General features: G+C 47.0%; 1 protein-coding gene across 1 annotated transcript in view; it reads left to right on the forward strand.

Annotated features, from left to right (window-relative positions):
* LOC140425173 (protein EFR3 homolog B-like) overlaps window positions 1-21,959 on the forward strand; it is a 61,483-nt gene that overhangs the window by 21,612 nt on the left and 17,912 nt on the right. Inside the window, exons 2-5 of the mRNA XM_072509203.1 lie at window positions 1,647-1,738; window positions 2,255-2,303; window positions 15,300-15,403; window positions 20,601-20,650. Coding sequence (XP_072365304.1) covers window positions 1,647-1,738; window positions 2,255-2,303; window positions 15,300-15,403; window positions 20,601-20,650 — 295 coding nt within the window. The remainder of the gene's footprint in view (window positions 1-1,646; window positions 1,739-2,254; window positions 2,304-15,299; window positions 15,404-20,600; window positions 20,651-21,959) is intronic.

Here is a 21,959-nt window from a genome sequence, read left to right on the forward strand (position 1 = left end):
ATGCTCTCTCACAGATTGATTGGTGCTGTTTAATGCTCTCTCACAGATTGATTGGTGCTGTTTAATGCTCTCTCACAGATTGATTGGTGCTGTTTAATGCTGTCTCACAGATTGATTGGTGCTGTTTAATGCTGTCTCACAGATTGATTGGTGCTGTTTAATGCTGTCTCACAGATTGATTGGTGCTGTTTAATGCTGTCTCACAGATTGATTGGTGCTGTTTAATGCTCTCTCACAGATTGATTGGTGCTGTTTAATGCTGTCTCACAGATTGATTGGTGCTGTTTAATGCTCTCTCACAGATTGATTGGTGCTGTTTAATGCTCTCTCACAGATTGATTGGTGCTGTTTAATGCTGCCTCACAGATTGATTGGTGCTGTTTAATGCTGTCTCACAGATTGATTGGTGCTGTTTAATGCTCTCTCACAGATTGATTGGTGCTGTTTAATGCTGCCTCACAGATTGATTGGTGCTGTTTAATGCTGTCTCACAGATTGATTGGTGCTGTTTAATGCTCTCTCACAGATTGATTGGTGCTGTTTAATGCTGCCTCACAGATTGATTGGTGCTGTTTAATGCTGTCTCACAGATTGATTGGTGCTGTTTAATGCTGTCTCACAGATTGATTGGTGCTGTTTAATGCTGTCTCACAGATTGATTGGTGCTGTTTAATGCTGTCTCACAGATTGATTGGTGCTGTTTAATGCTGCCTCACAGATTGATTGGTGCTGTTTAATGCTGTCTCACAGATTGATTGGTGCTGTTTAATGCTCTCTCACAGATTGATTGGTGCTGTTTAATGCTGTCTCACAGATTGATTGGTGCTGTTTAATGCTCTCTCACAGATTGATTGGTGCTGTTTAATGCTGCCTCACAGATTGATTGGTGCTGTTTAATGCTGTCTCACAGATTGATTGGTGCTGTTTAATGCTGTCTCACAGATTGATTGGTGCTGTTTAATGCTGCCTCACAGATTGATTGGTGCTGTTTAATGCTGTCTCACAGATTGATTGGTGCTGTTTAATGCTGTCTCACAGATTGATTGGTGCTGTTTAATGCTGTCTCACAGATTGATTGGTGCTGTTTAATGCTGCCTCACAGATTGATTGGTGCTGTTTAATGCTGTCTCACAGATTGATTGGTGCTGTTTAATGCTCTCTCACAGATTGATTGTTGCTGTTTAATGCTGCCTCACAGATTGATTGTTGCTGTTTAATGCTGTCTCACAGATTGATTGGTGCTGTTTAATGCTGTCTCACAGATTGATTGATGCTGTTTAATGCTCTCTCACAGATTGATTGGTGCTGTTTAATGCTGTCTCACAGATTGATTGGTGCTGTTTAATGCTGTCTCACAGATTGATTGGTGCTGTTTAATGCTGTCTCACAGATTGATTGGTGCTGTTTAATGCTGCCTCACAGATTGATTGGTGCTGTTTAATGCTGTCTCACAGATTGATTGGTGCTGTTTAATGCTGCCTCACAGATTGATTGGTGCTGTTTAATGCTGTCTCACAGATTGATTGGTGCTGTTTAATGCTGTCTCACAGATTGATTGGTGCTGTTTAATGCTGCCTCACAGATTGATTTGTGCTGTTTAATGCTGTCTCACAGATTGATTTGTGCTGTTTAATGCTGTCTCACAGATGAGGATCGTTTATCAAAGAGAAAGAGCATTGGAGAGACCATCTCACTCCAGGTGGAAGTGGAATCTCGCAACAGCCCTGAAAAGGAGGAGGTACGTCCCTGGTGCTGACATTAGTCTCACAGAGGGTGGCAGGTTGTAAAGACTGACTGTGAAAACTGATCTGCCTGATGGGATGGGGCGCAGTAAGGGAGAGAGTAACAGGGATTAGCAGCAACTACAAAGCATTGCGCAGGATCATTTCAACATGCTCCTTCTTAGGAAATGTTGAGATTATTGATGACAGGATAAGGGTATTTACACAAAGACCACACATTCCCTTGCAATAGTGATGTGGACTCTGGCTGTCCAGGGAGCGGAGAGACACCTGCGATGTATCTTCTCTGTCTGACTGGGAGTATGCAATGCTCACTAGTGAGTGTTTTTCCTCAGGTTACACAATGTTTCATTCACACATTCACACCAACTAAAATCACAATTACTTTGTGTTAATTAGTCTTTGCTCACCACTTTCGTGCTTAAATGTAATTCTTCCTCTCTCTGCTTGACTGATATATTTTGTTGGTACAGAGAGATCTGAGTAACTTTGATTTGTTTCCTCTGTTACAGAAAATGCCAGCTGAGGAAATCACTTTTGAAACTCTGAAGAAAGCAATAGGTAAGATCCAGAATCTCCCATTCAATCCAGTCTGAGATTGAATCCAGTCTCCTCACTGAGGACAGACTGTTAGTCTGACGAGGATGGGTGAGGTGGTCGATGCACAACCTGTGGCTTGGCAGCACCACCTGATTAATGAAAGCATGACTTGAGTTCCTCCAATCACAATGATGAATGTCAATTTGAAATGTCCAAATGAAAATGACCATCACCAACCGTTCCAATGGCTGCTCATTCACCTCATGCTTAATTTGGATAATGAAAAAACAGTTGAAGGCACTTGATACCATGGGCCTTTTTTCCTATTCATTCATGGGATGTGGGCAGGGCTGGCATTTATTGTCCATCCCGAACTGAGTAAGAGTGCATTACAGAGTCACCACATTGCTGTGGATCTGGAGTCACAGGCAGATCAGATCAAGTATTGATGTCCGGTTTCTCTCCCTAAAGGACATTAGTGAACCAGACGGGTTTTTACGACAATCGACAATGGTTTCATGGTCATCATTAGACTTTTAATCCCAAATTTTAATTGAAGACTGAGAGGCGACCTGATTGAGGTGGACAAGATTGTGAGGGGCATGGACTGGGTGGATAGGGAGCAGCTGTTCCCCTCAGTTGAAGGGTCAGTTACGAGGGGGACACAAGTTCAAAGTGAGGGGTGGGAGATTCAGGGGGGATTTGAGGAAAAACCTTTTTACTCAGAGGGAGGTGAGGGTCTGGAACGCACTGCCTGGGAGGGTGGTGAGGGTCTGGAACGCACGGCCTGGGAGGGTGGTGAGGGTCTGGAACGCGCTGCCTGGGAGGGTGGTGAGGGTCTGGAACGCGCTGCCTGGGAGGGTGGTGAGGGTCTGGAATGGGCTGCCTGGGAGGGTGGTGAGGGTCTGGAACGCGCTGCCTGGGAGGGTGGTGAGGGTCTGGAACACACTGCCTGGGAGGGTGGTGAGGGTCTGGAACGCGCTGCCTGGGAGGGTGGTGAGGGTCTGGAACGCGCTGCCTGGGAGGGGGGTGAGGGTCTGGAACGCGCTGCCTGGGAGGGTGGTGAGGGTCTGGAACGCGCTGCCTGGGAGGGTGGTGAGGGTCTGGAACGCGCTGCCTGGGAGGGTGGTGAGGGTCTGGAACGCGCTGCCTGGGAGGGGGGTGAGGGTCTGGAACGCGCTGCCTGGGAGGGTGGTGAGGGTCTGGAACGCGCTGCCTGGGAGGGTGGTGAGGGTCTGGAACGCGCTGCCTGGGAGGGTGGTGAGGGTCTGGAACGCGCTGCCTGGGAGGGTGGTGAGGGTCTGGGACGCGCTGCCTGGGAGGGTGGGAGAGGCGGTTGCCTCACATCCTTTAAAAAGTACCTGGATGAGCACTTGGCCGTCTTAACATTCGAGGCTGTGGCCAAGAGCTGGAAATGGGATTAGGTGGGCAGGTCAGGGGCCTTTCATGCGGCTGTGCAGGCTCGATGGGCCGAAGGGCCTTTCCTGCACTGTAGTATTCCGTGATTCTGTGAATTCAAATTTCACCATCTGCCATGGCAGGATTCTAACCCAGAGCATTCCACTGGATTACTAGTCCAATGACAATACCCCGCTTACCACAGTGCCAGGTACAATACCCCGCTTACCACAGTGCCAGGTACAATACCCCGCTTACCACAGTGCCAGGTACAATACCCCGCTTACCACAGTGCCAGGTACAATACCCCGCTTACCACAGTGCCAGGTACAATACCCCGCTTACCACAGTGCCAGGTACAATACCCCGCTTACCACAGTGCCAGGTACAATACCCCGCTTACCACAGTGCCAGGTACAATACCCCGCTTACCACAGTGCCAGGTACAATACCCCGCTTACCACAGTGCCAGGTACAATACCCCGCTTACCACAGTGCCAGGTACAATACCCCGCTTACCACAGTCCCAGATGACCATAGGCTGCTTTCCCCTTTGCGAGGGGGGGGGGAGCTGGCTGGTTTCCCCTTTGCGAGGGGGGGGGAGCTGACTGGTGTTGATTTAACCTGAGGGTCACCACACCTCAGTCGAGGGGCAAGGGTGAGAAGGCGGGGCCTTCATGAATAACCTCAGCCGGTACGGGGATTGAACCCACACTGCTGGCCTCGCTCTGCATCACAAACCAGCTGTCCAGCCCACTGAGCTAAATGCAGAGAAGCATTGGTGATTGAATTTTGCAGGAAGAATGTGGAGTGACAGTAAAAATTAAAGGGAGAATCGCTACAGAAGGAGCAGGAACAGAGGGAGCTTGGTACGTGTGTACATCAGTCATTGAAGATGGCAGGACATGTGAGAGAGCAGTTAATAAAGCATGTGGTATCTAGGGCTTCATTAACTGGGCAGTGAGTACAAGAGTAAGGAGGTCATGTTGAGCTTGCGTAAGACACTAGTTGGGCCTCACCTGGAGACTGTGTCCAGTTCTGGGCACCAGACTGAGGAAGGATGTCAAGGCATTGGAGAGGAAACAGAGGAGATTCACCAGAATGATTCATATAGAACATAGAACTGTACAGCCCAGTACAGGCCCTTCGGCCCGTGATGTTGTGCCGAGCTAGTCTGAAACTAAGATCAAATCAACCTACTCCCAATCATTCTAGTGCACTCCATGTGCCTATCCAATAACCGCTTGAAAGTTCCTAAAGTGTCCGACTCCACTATCACAGCAGGCAGTCCATTCCACACCCTAACCACTCTCTGAGTAAAGAACCTACCTCGGACATCCCTCCTATATCTCCCACCCCGAACCTTATAGTTATGCCCCCTTGTAACAGCTACATCCTCCCGAGGAAATAGTCGCTGAATGTCCACTCTATCTATCCCTCTCATCATCTTATAAACCTCTATTAAGTCGCCTCTCATCCTCCTCCGCTCCAATGAGAAAAGCCCTAGCTCCCTCAACCTTTCCTCATAAGACCTACCCTCCAATCCAGGCAGCATCCTGGTAAATCTCATTTGCACCCTTTCCAATGCTTCCACATCCTTCCTATAATGAGGTGACCAGAACTGCACACAATACTCCAAATGTGGTCTCACCAGGGTCCTGTACAGTTGCAGCATAACCCCGCGGCTCTTAAACTCAAGCCCCCTGTTAATAAACGCTAACACACTATAGGCCTTCTTTACGGCTCTATTCACTTGGATGGCAACTTTCAGAGATCTATGGACATGAACTCTGAGATCTCTCTGCTCCTCCACATTCCTCAGAACCCTGCCGTTGACCCTGTAATCCGCATTCAAAATGAATCACCTCGCACTTATCAGGGTTAAACTCCATCTGCTACTTTTCAGCCCAACTCTGCATCCTATCAATGTCTCTTTGCAGCCTACAACTTTGGTGATAGTGACCACAATTCGATTACGTTTACTTTAGTGATGGAAAGGGATAGGTATATACCGCAGGGCAAGAGTTATATATGGGGGAAAGGCAATTATGATGCGATGAGGCAAAACTTAGGATGCATCGGATGAAGAGGAAAACTGCAGGGGATGGGCACAATGGAAATGTGGAGCTTGTTCAAGGAACAGCTACTGCGTGTCCTTGATAAGTATGTACCTGTCAGGCAGGGAGGAAGTGGTCGAGCAAGGGAACCGTGGTTTACTAAGGCAGTCGAAACATTGTCAAGAGGAAGAAGTAAGCTTATGGAAAGATGAGACATGAAGGTTCAGTTAGGGCACTCGAGGGTTACAAGTTAGCTAGGAAGGCCCTAAAGAGAGAGCTAAGAAGAGCCAGGAGGGGACATGAGAAGTCTTTGGCAGGTAGGATCAAGGATAACCCTAAAGCTTTCTATAGATATGTCAGGAATAAACGAATGACGAGGGTAAGAGTAGGGCCAGTCAAGGACAGTAGTGGGAGGTTGTGCTTGGAGTCCGAGGAGATAGGAGAGGTGCTAAATGAATATTTTTCGTCAGTATTCACACAGGAAAAAGACAATGTTGTCGAGGAGAATACTGAGATTCAGGCTACTAGACCAGAAGGGCTTGAGGTTCATAAGGAGGAGGTGTTAGCAATTCTGGAAAGTGTGAAAATAGATAAGTCCCCTGGGCAAGATGGGATTTATCCTAGGATTCTCTGGGAAGCTAGGGAGGAGATTGCTGAGCCTTTGGCCTTGATCTTTAAGTCATCTTTGTCTACAGGAATAGTGCCAGAAGACTGGAGGATAGCAAATGTTGTCCCCTTGTTCAAGAAGGGGAGTAGAGATCACCCGGTAACTATAGACCAGTGAGCCTTACTTCTGTTGTGGGCAAAATCTTGGAAAGGTTTATCAGAGATAGGATGTATAATCATCTGGAAAGGAATAATTTGATTAGAGATAGTCAACACTGTTTTGTGAAGGGTAGGTCGTGCCTCACAAACCTTATTGAGTTCTTTGAGAAGGTGACCAAACAGGTGGATGAGGGTAAAGCAGTTGATGTGGTGTATATGGATTTCAGTAAAGCGTTTGATAAGGTTCCCCACGGTAGGCTACTGCAGAAAATAAGGAGGCATGGGATTCAGGGTGATTTAGCAGTTTGGATCAGAAATTGGCTAGCTGGAAGAAGACAAAGGGTGGTGGTTTATGGGAAATGTTCAGACTGGAGTCCAGTTGCTAGTGGTGTACCACAAGGATCTGTTTTGGGGCCACTGCTGTTTGTCATTTTTATAAATGACCTGGAGGAGGGCGTAGAATGATGGGTGAGTAAATTTGCAGATGACACTAAAGTCGGTGGAGTTGTGGACAGTGCGGAAGGATGTTACAAGTTACAGAGGGACATAGATAAGCTGCAGCGCTGGGCTGAGAGGTGGCAAATGGAGTTTAATGCAGAAATGTGCGAGGTGATTCATTTTGGAAGGAATAACAGGAAGACAGAGTACTGGGCTAATGGTAAGATTCTTGGCAGTGTGGATGAGCAGAGAGATCTCGGTGTCCATGTACATAGATCCCTGAAAGTTGCCACCCAGGTTGAGAGGGTTATTAAGAAGGCGTACGGTGTGTTAGCTTTTATTGGTAGAGGGATTGAGTTTTGGAACCATGAGGTCATGTTGCAGCTATACAACACTCTGGTGCGGCCGCATTTGGAGTATTGCGTGCAATTCTGGTCGCCGCATTATAGGAAGAATGTGGAAAGGGTGCAGAGGAGATTTACCAGAATGTTGCCTGGTATGGAGGGAAGATCTTATGAGGGAAGGCTGAGAGACTTGAGGCTGTTTTCGTTAGAGAGAAGAAGGTTAAGAGGTGACTTAATTGAGGCATACAAGATGATCAGAGGGTTGGATAGGGTAGACAGTGAGAGCCTTTTTCATCGGATGGTGATGTCTTGCACGAGGGGACATAGCTTTAAATTGAGGGGAGATAGATATAAGACAGATGTCAGAGGTAGGTTCTTTACTCAGAGAGTAGTAAGGGCGTGGAATGCCCTGCCTGCAACAGTAGTGGACTCGCCATCACTAAGGGCATTCAAATGGTCATTGGATAGACATATGGACGATAAGGGAATAGTGTAGATGGGCTTTAGAGTGGTTTCACAGGTCGGCGCAACATCGAGGGCCGAAGGGCCTGTACTGCGCTGTAATGTTCTATGTTCTATGTTCTACAACAGCCCTCCACATTATCCACTACTCCACCAATCTTGGTGTCATCAGCAAATTTTCTAACCCAACCTTCAACTCCATCATCCGTCATTGATAAAAATCTCAAATAGCAGAGGACCCAGCACTGATCCCTGTGGTCCACCACTGGTGACTGGGCTCCAGGATGAAAATTTACCATCTACCACCACCCTCTGTCTTCTATGTGATAGCCAGTTACTGATCCAATCGGCCAAATTTCCCTCTATGCCATGCCTCCTTACTTTCTGCATGAGCCGACCATGGGGCACCTTATCAAATGCCTTACTAAAATCCATGTATACAACATCAACTGCTTTACCTTCATCTACACACTTAGTTACCACCTCAAAGAAAACAATCAAACTTGTGAGGCAAGACTTACCCCTCACAAATCCGTGCTGACTATCCTAGATTAAGCTGTATCTTTCCAAATGATCATAAATTCTATCCCTCAGGACCCTTTCCAATAATTTACCTATGACTGAAGTGAGACTAACCGGCCTATAATTCCCAGGGTTATAACCTATTCCCTTTCTTGAACAAGTCTTCTGGCACTATTCCTGTAGACAGTGAGGACATAAAGATCGAAGCCAAAGGCTCTGCAATCTCATCCCTCGCCCCCCAAAGAATCCTAGGATATATCCCATCAGGCCCAGGGGACTTATCGATCCTCAGGCTTCTCAAAATTTCTAACACATCTTCCTTCCGAATATCTACCTCCTCCAGCCTACCAGCTTGTATCGCACTATCCTCCTCAACAACATGGCCCCTCTCCTTTGTGAACACTGAAGAAAAGTATTCATTTAGGGCCTCTCCTCTATCTTCAGACTCCATGCACACGTCCCCATTACTGTACTTGACCGGCCCTAACCTCACCCTGGTCATTCTTTTATTCCTCACATAAGTGTAAAAAGCCTTGGGGTTTTCCTTGATCCTACCCGCCAAGGACTTCTCATGCTCCCTCCTAGCTTGCCTAAGTCCTTTCTTGAGCTCCTTCCTAGCTATCTTGTATCCCTCAAGTGCCCGAACTGAACCTTGTTTTCTCATCCTTACAAAAGCCCCCTTCTTCCTCTTGACAAGACATTCAACCTCTTTTGTAAACCATGGTTCCCTCACTCAACCATTTCCTCCCTGCCTGACAGGGACATACATATCAAGGACACGCAGTATTTGCTCCTTGAACAAGCTCCACATCCCAATTGTGCCAACACTGACAGTTCCTGTTTCCATCTTATGCTCTCCAATTCTTGTCTGATCTCATCGTAATTATCCTTCCCCCAGTTATAAACCTTGCCCTGCCATATGTTCCTATCCCTCTCCATTGCGATAGTGAAAATCACCGAATTGTGGTCACCATCTCCAAAGTGCTCTCCCACAACCAAATCTAACACTTGGCCCGGTTCATTACCCAGTACCAAATCCAGTGTGGCCCCACCTCTTGTCGGTCTATCCACATATTGTGTGAGGAAACCCTCCTGCACACACTGGATAAAAACTGCGCCATCCGAACTATTCGAATTATAGTGGTTCCAATCAATATTTGGAAAGTTAAAGTCACCCATGACAAGTACCCTGTGACTACCGCACCTATCCAAAATCTGCATTGCAATCTTTTCCCCCACATCTCTGTTACTGTTTGGGAACCTATAGAAAACTCCTAACAAAGTGACCGCTCCTTTCCTATTTCTAACTTCAGCCCACACTACCTCAGTAGACAGATCCTCCTCGAACTGCCTTTCTGCAGCCATTATACTATCCTTGATTAACAATGCTACTCCTCCACCTCTTTTACCGCCTTCTCTAATCTTGCTGAAACATCTAAACCCCGGAACCTCCAACAACCATTCCTGCCCTTATTATATCCACGTCTCCGTAATGGCCACAACATCGTAGTCCCAGGTACCAATCCATTCTTCAAGCTCACCAACCTTATTCCTGATGCTCCTCGCATTGAAGTAGACACACTTCAAACCACTTTCATGCCTTCAGGTCCACTCTTGTGACCTTGGTACCTTCCTCAGTACTGCACTACCCTCAACCTCCTGAACTCCAGCAACGCTATCTCCTGAACTACAAATCAGTTTCCCATCCTCCTGCCAAATTAGTTTAAACCCCCCCCCCGAAGAGCTGTAGCAAATTTCCCTCCCAGGATATTGGTGCCCCTCTGGTTCAGATGTAACCCGTCCTGCTTGTACAGGTCCCACCTTCCCCAGAATGTGCTCCAATTATCCAAGTAACTGAAACCCTCCCTCCTACACCATCCCTGTAGCCACGTGTTTATCTGCACTCTCTCCCTGTTCCTCACCTCGCTAGCACGTGGCACTGGCAGCAAACCAGAGATGACAACATGGTCTGTCCCGGCTCTCAGCTTCCACCCTAGCTCCCTGAATTCCTGTTTTACATCCCCGTCCCTTTTCCTACCTATGTCGTTGGTACCAATGTGCACCACGACTTGTGGCTGCTCCCCCTCCCCCTTAAGGATCCTGAAAACACGATCCGAGACATCATGGACCCTGGCACCCGGTAGGCAACACACCAACCGTGAGCCTCTATCGTTGCCACAGAACAGCCTATCTGTACCTCTAACTATCGAGTCTCCAATAACTAATGCTCTCCTGCTCTCCCCGCTTCCCTTCTGAGCCACAGGAACAGACTCAGTGCCAGAGACCTGGTTACTGTGGCTTACCTCTGATAGGTACCACCCCCCCCCCCCCCCCAACATTATCCAAAACGGTATACCTGTTATTGAGGGGAACAACCGCAGGGGATCCCTGCACTGACTGCTTCTTCCCCTCCTTTTAAACATCACCCAGCTACTTTCATTCATAGGAGTAACTACATCCCTGTAGCTTCTATCTATAACCGACTCTGCCTCCCGAGTGATCCTCAGTTCATCCAGCTCCAGTTCCCTAACACGGCCTTTGAGGAGCTGGAGATGGGTGCACTTCCCGCAGGTGAACTCAGCAGGGCCACTGACGGTGTCCCTCACCTCGAACATCCTGCAGGAGGAACATTGCCCTGCCCTCTCTGCCATCCCTTCCATTTATCCACTTGACAATTACAGAGGGAAAAAAAAGCTGACCTGATTTTCACACTCCCCGCAGGTTAGAGGTGGTGGAAGGATGGAGAGAGGAAAAGGAAAGAAAAGCTTAACTCACCAACTCACCACACAGCCTTTTTTTTTGGTTAGAGGAGGAGGCTGGGTGGGAGACACTACCTGTGTCGTGTCTCGGGTTTAGCACTGCCTGAAATATATTAGTTCAAGAAACTCACCCGACAGCAGCTTTCCACAATTCACTCCCCGCAACAGCCAATCAGCGTCGCCGTTCTCCCGCCCCCTGCAGGATAAAGAACTGTAGCTGTGAGGATAGATTGGAGAAGTTGGGACTGTTTTCTTTGATTTGAGATATTCACGATTCTGAGATGTATGGTCAGAGTAAATAGTCAGAATGTTTGGGATCTGAAGCAGACGCGATGGACAGAATGACCTCCTTCTGCACTGTAACAATTCTGAGATACTGACTTCCTCAGGGTCGTGTCCACGCCCCAACTACCTTCAGCTGCTTCATCAATGACCTTCCTTCCGTCATGGGCTCCGAATTGGGGATGTTTACTGATGGCTGCACTATCTGTGACTCCTCAGATACTGAATCAGTCCCTGTCCAAATGCAGCAAGACCGGGACAATATCCAGGCTCGGGCTGACAAGTGGCAAGTTACATTCGCGCCACACAAGTGCCAGGCAATGACCATCTCCGACAAGAGAGGATCTAACCATCGATCCTGGACATTCAATGGCATCACCATCGCTGAATCCCCACAATCAACATCCTGGGGGTGACCATTGATCAGAAATTGAACTGGACCCAGCCACATTAATACTGTGGCTTCCAGGACAGGTCAAAGGCTGGAATCCTACGGCGAGTAATTCACCTCCTGAACCCTCCCCGCCCCCACCCTGCCCCTCTCCCCCCTCCCTCCCCTTCCCACCCCCAAAGCCTGTCCACCATCTACAAGGCACAAGTCAGGAGTGTGATGGAATACTCTCCACTTGCCTGGACGAGTGCAGCTCCAACAACACTCGAGAAGCTCAACACCATCCAGGACAAAGCAGCCCCGCTTGATTGTTACCCGACCCACTAATATTCAATCCCTCCACCACTGGCGCACAGTGGCAGCCGTGTGTACCATTGGCAACTCACCAAGGTTCCTCAGACAGCACCTTCCAAACCCACGACCACTGCCATCTAGAAGGACAAGAGCAGCCGATACCTGGGAACCCCACCACCTGGAGGTTCCCCTCCGAGTCACTCACCACCCCGACTGGGAAATGGAACAAAGAACAAAGAAAAGTACAGCACAGGAACAGGCCCTTCGGCCCTCCAAGCCCGTGCCGACCATGCTGCCCGACTAAACTACAATCTTCTACACTTCCTGGGTCCGTATCCCTCTATTCCCATCCTATTCATGTATTTGTCAAGATGCCCCTTAAATGCCACTATCGTCCCTGCTTCCACCACCTCCTCCGGCAGCGAGTTCCAGGCACCCACTACCCTCTGTATAAAAAACTTGCCTCGTACATCTCCTCTAAACCTTGCCCCTCACACCTTAAACCAATGCCCCCGAGTAATTGACCCCTCTACCCTGGGAAAAAGTCTCTGACTATCCACTCTGTCTATGCCCCTCATAATTTTGTAGACCTCTATCAGGTCGCCCCTCAACCTCCTTCGTTCCAGTGTGAACAAACCAAGTTTATTCAACCTCTCCTCATAGCTAATGCCCTCCATACCAGGCAACATCCTGGTAAATCTCTTCTGCACCCCCTCTAAAGCCTTCGTGGTAGTGTGGCGACCAGAATTGAACACTATACTCCAAGTGTGGCCCAACTAAGGTTCGATACAGCTGCAACATGACTTGCCAATTCTTATACTCAATGCTCCGGCCAATGAAGGCAAGCATGCCGTATGCCTTCTTGACTACCTTCTCCACCTGTGTTGCCCCTTTCAGTGACCTGTGGACCTGTACACCTAGATCTCTCTGACTTTCAATACTCCTGAGGGTTCTACCATTCACTGTATAATATATCGCTGTTCCCTCGCTGGGGCAACATCCTGGAACTCCCTCCCAAACAATGCAGTGGGTGTACCTACCCCTCAAGGGCTGCAGCGGTTCAAGAAGGCAGCTCACCCCCACCTTCTGAAGGGCAACTTGGGGTGGGCAATAAATGCTGGGCCTAACCAGTGACTCCCACACCCCTGAATGATTTTTATTTAAAAATAGGGGGCGGTCAAACTGCCTTGTCACGCCCACCTTGGTGACGCGACAAGGCCGTGAGATGTGCGAGGCTCAGAACGCCTCTCAAGATTTTGCAAGACGTCGCTATCTGGATCTCGCCACCGCTGAGCGAGATCCAGGTTTACATATTTCAGTCAGCAGTTGGGCTCACTGAAATATGTCGCCACCCGATGCTCCCACGGCGCGGGGATGAACGCCCGGCCCTCACCACGTGATGCTTAGTGCTTGTCCACACAAACGTGGAGCAGGTGTAACGACACCTGGGGGGGTCACTCAGGCCATCACTGCCAGGGCGCCAGGCTGGCAGTACCAAGATGCCCAGGTGCCAGGTTTCCCGTGCCAGGGTCCATGCCTTTATGAGGTGGGGTGAGAGAGAAGCTCGAGGTCCCCCTAACGGGTCTGTTGGGGCGTTGGGGGGTTCCGGAGCTGCGGTGAGGACTCTGAGGGGAGTCGAGAGATCAGGGCGGCACTTTAAAACTGGTACCTCGATCTCATTCTGAGCACGTGGGCAGGAAGTGGGGTAAGTGCGGCCCTCGGTGGGGCCTGCCTCACCAAGACAAAACAAAGTCCTGTTTGGTAGCAGGGTTGTTCTTGAAACACCCCACTAAACGCGCCCCAACGGGATTCTGTTTTTCCTGTTAAATCGCGACCGTAATATTAATTAAATAAATCTGGACAAAGAACAAGTCTCAGCGATGTGAGCATGGAGCTGCTGAACTGTTGTGAAAATCCATCACGTTTACTGATGCACTTTCGGGAAGAAAATGTGTCTCCCCTTACTCAGTTTGGCCAATATGTGATTCCAGATTCCAAATTGTATTTATTATATTGTCAGATTTTGCTGCAGCACTGCTCCCTGGGAAAGTTGTGTCTCAGAGGTCTGACTTAGTCTCTGATGATCCACCCAGCTCCATCCTTCAGACAGTCTTAAAGTTAAGGCCGGGAGGCATTCTCTGCAAAGGGGAGGTGCACTTTCATGGTGGTGTGCTGCTAGTTGAAATGAAATGAAAATCACTTATTGTCACAAGTAGGCTTCAAATGAAGTTACTGTGAACAGCCCCTAGTCGCCACATTCCGGCGCCTGTTCGGGGAGGCTGGAACGGGAATTGAACCGTGCTGCTGGCCTGCCTTGGTTGGCTTTCAAAGCCAGCGATTTAGCCCTGTGCTAAACAGCCCCTAGTTGTAGATAAGCTGCTCATTAAATAAGTACCGTCCTGTACTGTTCATGTACATCTGGCCAATCATCCAAGTCCAAGTGACGGATTGGCCCTCAGGAAATCCACCTGCTGACTGAAATTGAAGGAAGCTCCCATTTCTGCTCTGGTTGGTAATGTGGAAACTATATCTTCAGGTGGGTAAAGCAATATATTTATTGCAGTTTCGAGCATCTGCACCCAATTGTTTCATTGATGTTGCAGCTTCCTCCTGTCAAAGCCTGAGAAATCATGAGCTACAGGGAAGAGTCTAGGATTTGTCTTCAAAATTAGGTATAACTCAGACTGTGTGCAGTGAAATCTGTCAATCATAAAGGGTTTGAAACCATTAAAAATGCTGCAGGTCAAATCTTTTGGCTGATTACTACCTCATGGATAACTGCTGATATTGTTTTGCAAACATAAATCAATAGAACTGAGGCAGAAATGATGGAGAATTAGTTTTACAACATTATTACCCCCCCCCCTTGTGTACAAGTGCACGTCAAAAGTACTTGAGGCTCTTGTCATCCGTGTGAAATGATGCAGAAAATATGGGCCGTTCCAAAGTGAGTAGGTACCTCCCTGAGACATCCCATAACACTTCCTGCCTCTGTTGGACAGAAAATCTAGGCCAGAGTCCAACTCTGCAAAGTTTGCTGAAAGCCTTTGAAGATTTACAAAATGTTTCAGGATGGAAATTCCCACTCCATGTCAACGGACCTTCCGCTGGCCCGTCAAAGTATCCACTCTGCCCGTGACGATTCCCACGGCAGGACCGGAAAATCTGGGCCACGACTCTGTCCTGTTTGTGAATTGCCTAATTCAGCGAGACCATGCTCCGAGTTGAACAGTCACTCAACAGCAGCAAGCTATTGGGGCCTATGTCCCTGCCAGCACTGATAGTCCGTCTTTGTTGGTCAATAGATGGTGGCGCCGTGGAGGAGCAGGAGAGAGAGAGACGGCGACTCGTGGTGGAAAAATTTCAGAAAGCTCCATTTGAAGAGATAGCCGCCCATTGTGGAGCGAGGGTAAGAACATGGTAGTTTGTAAATGTGTGAAAAGATTAACAAATCACAACACCTTCTGAAGAGAAAGTCTCTGATAGCACATGCAAGATAATTTGAATAGAATGGCACAATATGGCTGTGGGCTGAGGTAAATGAACATAGTCATTTGGGGCTCAGGCAATTCATCACTAAATATAACTTAAAGGTGAAAAAATGATCAAAATGGTTGGTGGGGTCATGATTCACCACAAGATGGTTCGAACATAAGCAAGGAATTTTGAGCCAACACAACTGAATACAAAGAAATGCATCAAAGTTTGTAACACAGAAATAGGCTGTTGAAGGCGGACAAATCTCCAGGGCCCGATAATCTTCATCTGATAGAAAGCATCCTATCGGGCTGCATCACAGCCTGGTATGGCAACTGCTCGGCCCAGGACCGCAAGAAACTTCAGAGAGTCGTGAACACTGCCCAGTCCATCACACAAACCTGCCTCCCATCCATTGACTCCATCTACACCTCCCGCTGCCTGGGGAAAGTGGGCAGTATAATCAAAGACCCCTCCCACCCGGCTTACTCACTCTTCCAGCTTCTTCCATCGGGCAGGAGATACAGAAGTCTGAGAACACGCATGAACAGACTCAAAAACAGCTTCTTCCCCACTGTCACCAGACTCCTAAATGACCCTCTTATGGACTGACCTCATTAACACTACACCCTGTCTGCTTCATCCGATGCCGGTGTTATGTAGTTACATTGTGTACCTTGTGTTGCCCTATTATGTATTTTCTTTTTTTCCCTTTTCTTCCCATGTACTTAATGATCTGTTAAGCTGCTCACAGAAAAATACTTTTCACTGTACCTCGGTACACGTGACAATAAACAAATCTAATCCAATCCAGAGTACTTAAGGAAGTGGCCCTAGAAATAATAGATCCATTGATGGTCATTTTCTAAAGTTCTTTGGACTCTGGAATGGTTCCTACAGATTGGAGGGTTGCAAATGTAACCCCGCTATTCAAAAAGGGTAGAGAGAAAACAGGGAACTATAGAAACAGTGAGCCTAACGTCGGTAGTAGAGAAGTTGCTGGACTCCATATTCAAGATTTTCATAGCACAGCATTTGGAAAGCAGTGATGTAATCAGACAAAGTCAGCATGGATTTAGGAAAGGAAAATCATGCTCAACAAATCTACTATCAAGTAACGAGGCACTGTGGGTAGAGCTCAGAAACAGGCAGGGGGCAGTCACTATGATGGGGGTGTACTACAGGCCTCCCAACAGCCCACGGGACGTTGAGGAACAGATATGTAAGCAGAGTCTGGATAGATGTAGAAATAACAGGGTTGTCGAAGCGGGAGACTTTCATTTTCCTCATATTGACTGGAATTCCCTGAGGGCTCGGGGTCTGGATGGTGAGGAATTTGTTAAGTGTGTCCAAGAAGGTTTTTGGGAACAATATGTGGAGGAGGGAAATCTCATAGAGGGATAAGAGGAGAATCTGAAAGGAGAAAAGGGGAAATCAAGTTAGGTGAAAAGAGAAAGGAAGTCAAACCAAGGGCTGGACAAGAGGGTTTTGGAGGTGGAAGGCACTGTGATTTGAGCAGTAACGAATGGTAACTCATTAACTATGATTATTGTAATATTACTCTTTTTATATAAATCAGGAGATAGAAAAGGCTGTAAAAAAGGCAAATTACAATAATCATGGGGGACTTCAATATGCAGGTGGACTGGGAAAATCAGGGTGGGAGTGGATCCCAAGAAAAGGAATTTGTGGAATGTCTGAGAGATGTTTTTTTGGAGCAGCGTGTGACAGAACCGACTAGGGAACAGGCAATTCTGGATTTGGTGATGTGTAATGAGGCAGACTTGATTAGGGAACTTAAGGTGAAGGAACCCTTCGGGAGCAGCGACCACAATATGATAGAATTTACCCGGCAGTTTGAGAGGGAGAAGCTGCAATCAGATGTAACGGCATAATAATAATAATAATTGCAATTAAATAAGGGTAACTACAAACACATGAGGGAGGAGCTGGCCAGAGTTGATTGGAAACGGAGACTAGCAGGGAAGACAGTGGAACAGCAATGGCAGGAGTTTTGGGGGGTTATGAGGGAGGCACAGCAGAAATTCATCCCAAGGAGGAGGAAACATGGTAAGGGGAGGACAAGGCATCCATGGCTGACGAGGGAAGTCAAGGACAGCATAAAAGCTAAAGAAAAAGCATACAAAGTGGCGAGTATTAGTGGGAAGCCAGAGGATTAGGAAGCCTTTAAAAGCGAGCAGAGGACAACTTAAAAAGCAATAAGGGGGAGAAGATGAAATATGAGTGCAAGCTAGCTAGTAATATAAAGGAAAATAGGAAGTTTTTTTCAACATACAAAAGGTAAGAGAGGCAAAAAATAGACATTGGACCACTGGAATATTAGTCTGGAAAAATAATAATAGGAAACAAAGAAATGGCAGACACATTGAATAGTTACTTTACATCAGTCTTAACGGTGGAAGACACCAGTGGGATGCCAGAGCTCCAGGAGAATCAGGGGGCAGAGGTGAGTGCAGTGACCATTACTAAGGAGAAGGTTCTGGGGAAACTGAAAGGTCTGAAGGTGGATAAGTCACCTGGACCGGATGGACTACACCCCAGGGTCCTAAAAGAGATAGCTGAGGAGATTGTGGAGGCATTGGTGGTGATCTTTCAGGAATCACTGGAGGCAGGAAGGGTCCCAGAGGACTGGAAAGTGGCTAATGTAACACCGCTGTTTAAGAAGGGAGGGAGGCAGAAGACGGGAAATTATAGGCCGGTCAGCCTGACGTCAGTCATTGGTAAGATTTTAGAGTCTGTTATTAAAGATGAGATCGCAGAGTACTTTAATTTGGACATTCTGAATTCTCCCTCTGCGTACCCGAACAGGCGCCGGAATGTGGCGACATTGCAGTGTTAATGTAAACCTACTTGTGACAATAAAGATTATTATTATTATTACTTGGAAGTGCATGATAATTTAGGACTGAGTCAGCACGGCTTCATCAATGGGAGGTCATGTCTGACAAATCTGTTAGAGTTCTTTGAGGAGGTAACAAGGAAGTTAGACAAAGGAGAACCAGTGGACGTGATTTATTTAGATTTCCAGAAGGCCTTTGACAAGGTGCCGCATAGGAGACTGTTAAATAAGTTAAGAGCCCATGGTGTTCAGGGTAAGATCCTGGCATGGATAGAGGATTGGCTGACTGGCAGAAGACAGAGAGTGGGGATAAAGGGGTCTTTTTCTGGATGGCAGCCGGTGACTAGTGGTGTGCCTCAGGGGACTGTGCTGGGTCCACAACTTTTCACAATATACATTAATGATCTGGAAGAAGGAACTGAAGGCACTGTTGCTAAGTTTGCAGATGATACAAAGATCTGTAGAGGGACAGGTAGTATTGAGGAAGCAGGGGGGCTGCAGAAGACTTGGACAGGCTAGGAGAGTGGGCAATGGAGTGGCAGATGGAATACAATGTGGAAAAGTGTGAGGTTATGCACTTTGGAAGGAAATGGGGAAATGCTTAGGAAATCAGAAGCACAAAGAGACTTAGGAGTCTTTATTCAAGATTCTTTTAAGGTTAACGTGCAGGTTCAGTCGGCAGTTAGGAAGACAATGTTGGCATTCATTTCGAGAGATCTAGAATACAAGACGTACATTTGAGGCTGTATAAAGCTCTGGTCAGACCCCATTTGGAGTATTGTGAGCAGTTTTGAGCCCCGTATCTAAGGAAGGATGTGCTGGCCTTGGAAAGGGTCCAGAGGAGGTTCACAAGAATGATCCCTGGAATGAAGAACTTGCCGTATGAGGAACGGTTGAGGACTCTGGGTCTGTACTCGTTGGAGTTCAGAAGGATGAGGGGATTTTATTGAAACTTACAGGATACTGCGAGGCCTGGATAGAGTGGACGTGGAGAGGATGTTTCCACTTGTAGGAGAGACTAGAACCAGAGGAGACAATCTCAGACTAAAGGGACGATCCTTTAAAACAGAGATGAGGAGGAATTTCTTCAGCCAGAGGGTGGTGAATCTGTGGAACTCTTTGCCACAGAAGGCTGTGGAGGCCAAATCATTGAGTGTCTTTAAGACAGAGATAGATAGGTTCTTGATCAATAAGGGGATCAGGGGTTATGGGGAGAAGGCAGGAGAATGGGGGTGAGAAAATATCAGCTATGATTGAATGGCGGAGCAGACTCGATGGGCCGAGTGGCCTAATTCTGCTCCTATGACTTACGGCCTACCTTTGCTGAAATGATAACGATAATTAACAGTAAAGTCTTTCACCCTCGTAACCAAAGGTTTTATGTGATTCAGTGATAACCTCAAGCTAATTCTTAGTAATAAGCATAGCACACCAATAATATCTTACCTGTAACTGATAGTAATCCTATAACCCACTGATATTCACCCTGATACTGTAGCCAGGATCCCTTGTGCATAAGATGATGTCACGCGGACACACTCAATACTGCTTTTAACAGGTCTGATGTTTCATCCTCACCATGTTGGACTCTGGTTCTCTGTGAAAATGAAAACTCTGAACCGGAAGCCGCAGTAAAATCCGATCTCTACTTGGGCGTCACACATTAAAATCAGCCAGGGCTGAGGGCAGAGGGCAGAGGAGGTGTCTGAGGCACAGCTCAGGTACAATCCCTGACCTCAACTCAACCTCATTCCAAAACACTCCCTGGCATCAGATCAATAAAGGACAGTTTTCATGGATAGAATTTCTCGTAAAGGAGATCATTTATCCTCTGATCCTGCTATTTTCTCCTGTATTCCCATTCAACATTCCCTGCCAAAGAATATTTTATATTCATTTTTAAATTGGTATCCCTTCCGCATGAGTCGTATTTCAGTCGCTCCATGTGCTGAACAGTCTAATTCAAGATCTTTCATCCTTTCTTCCCACTTATTTCTCCTGGTGAATATCTTTTCCATTCCCTAATTCCTCATTCACCCACTCATGGAAATAATTGACTCAATGTAACTTCTCTGGGTTTAACTCACCCCTTACTGGCTCCTCTCGCCATTCCATTCCCAATTGTCCCTTTACATTCCTCCCTCCCTATGTATTTGAGTTCTGTATTGCGAATGATGAGGTGGGGCTTTGTTCTGACGTGAATATGGTTGAATTCTGCTTGTCTGCAGTTTTTATATATTTACTGCTGCTTCTCATCTCTCTATTCCAGGCCACTATTCTGCAGAGTAAACTCAATCAGATATTTGAGATAACTATCAGGTAGGTCATGCAAGGCCCTCGGAACCTGGCTCACCCTGCACCATGAAATGATTAAATAGCCCAGCTGAACACTCGGACTACTGTGCGGAATTGGGATGAACTCATCACCAACTTTGTTGAGCCCAATGAAAATCAGGTTTTGGAGTTATACAGTGGATAGATCACATCAGCAAGATCACTTATTACCCATAACTAATTTCTTTAACAAGCTGGTGGTGGGTCACCAGAGGTTTGATACAACTGAATATTATGCTGAGTTATTTCAGGGCAGGTAAAATTCAACGGTGTTGGTGTGGACTGGAGTCTATCTAGCCAGCCTGGGTAAGGGCTCCTTCCCAAAAGTAACTCGAGCAATTATTGCCAGATGTCAGAAGATCCGAGATAAGTGCATGGAGAAATATGCCTCACTGTAGTGTCTAACGATCAGAGTATTAAAGTGAGACATGTCCATTTGGAAATAGGTTTGATGGAACGTGATGGGAAAAGCAGGAATAAATAGCCTCCATTGATGAAAATGATGGAGTTGGGTCGTGGCACACACAGCTCTGTTAAGAGATTGTGTAGGACACGAGCACATGGCAGAGTGGGACTGCAGTGTCTACATTTTGAATGAGATGTTAACCTGGTTTACAGCATCCCAAGCCACTATTCGGAGATGAGCAGAGAATTCCTACTGCCCTGGCTGAATCTACCAGAACTGTCATTTATCTCATTTTCTGCTTGAACCTTGCTGTTTGAACCTTGGCTGCTGCAATGACCAACATAACAACAAAGACTGCATTTGCAATGTCTAGCAGTGAAATATGAATCATGAAACATAAATGTCTTGATCCTTCCTTTTCTCCTTCAATCCATACCTCCCACTTTCACCCTTTATCACCAAACCCCACCAACCATTGTTGTCCCTGTCTACACCACAGTGTGTCTTAACCCATATATCGTGGACAAATGATTGAGACTCAGTTTGTAATATAGAACAATATTTATTCACGCACACACAATGGTTATAGTTATTCAATCCCACACTCCCAATCATAGGTTACACTATACACAAATAGCTCGAACATCTTAACTTAACTTGGCAGTGACCGACAGGTGCCAGGCAGATACAGGCCCATCCAAATAAAGAGTTTAGGTGCCATTGTGTCTGGTAAATCAGTGTGATTGACAGGGCAGTTCTATTGTCCCATCTGGGACGGACTGGAGTTGGCCTTTGCCAATGTTGTTTGCAATAACCTGCAAAAGTTATGTCTGCAAAGGGCTGCAACGTTGTTTGATCTCATCTGCAGCGTGCTTGTCCATAAACCTG

The sequence above is a fragment of the Scyliorhinus torazame genome, chromosome 1 (assembly GCF_047496885.1).
Source record: "Scyliorhinus torazame isolate Kashiwa2021f chromosome 1, sScyTor2.1, whole genome shotgun sequence".
Classification (NCBI taxonomy): domain Eukaryota; kingdom Metazoa; phylum Chordata; class Chondrichthyes; order Carcharhiniformes; family Scyliorhinidae; genus Scyliorhinus; species Scyliorhinus torazame.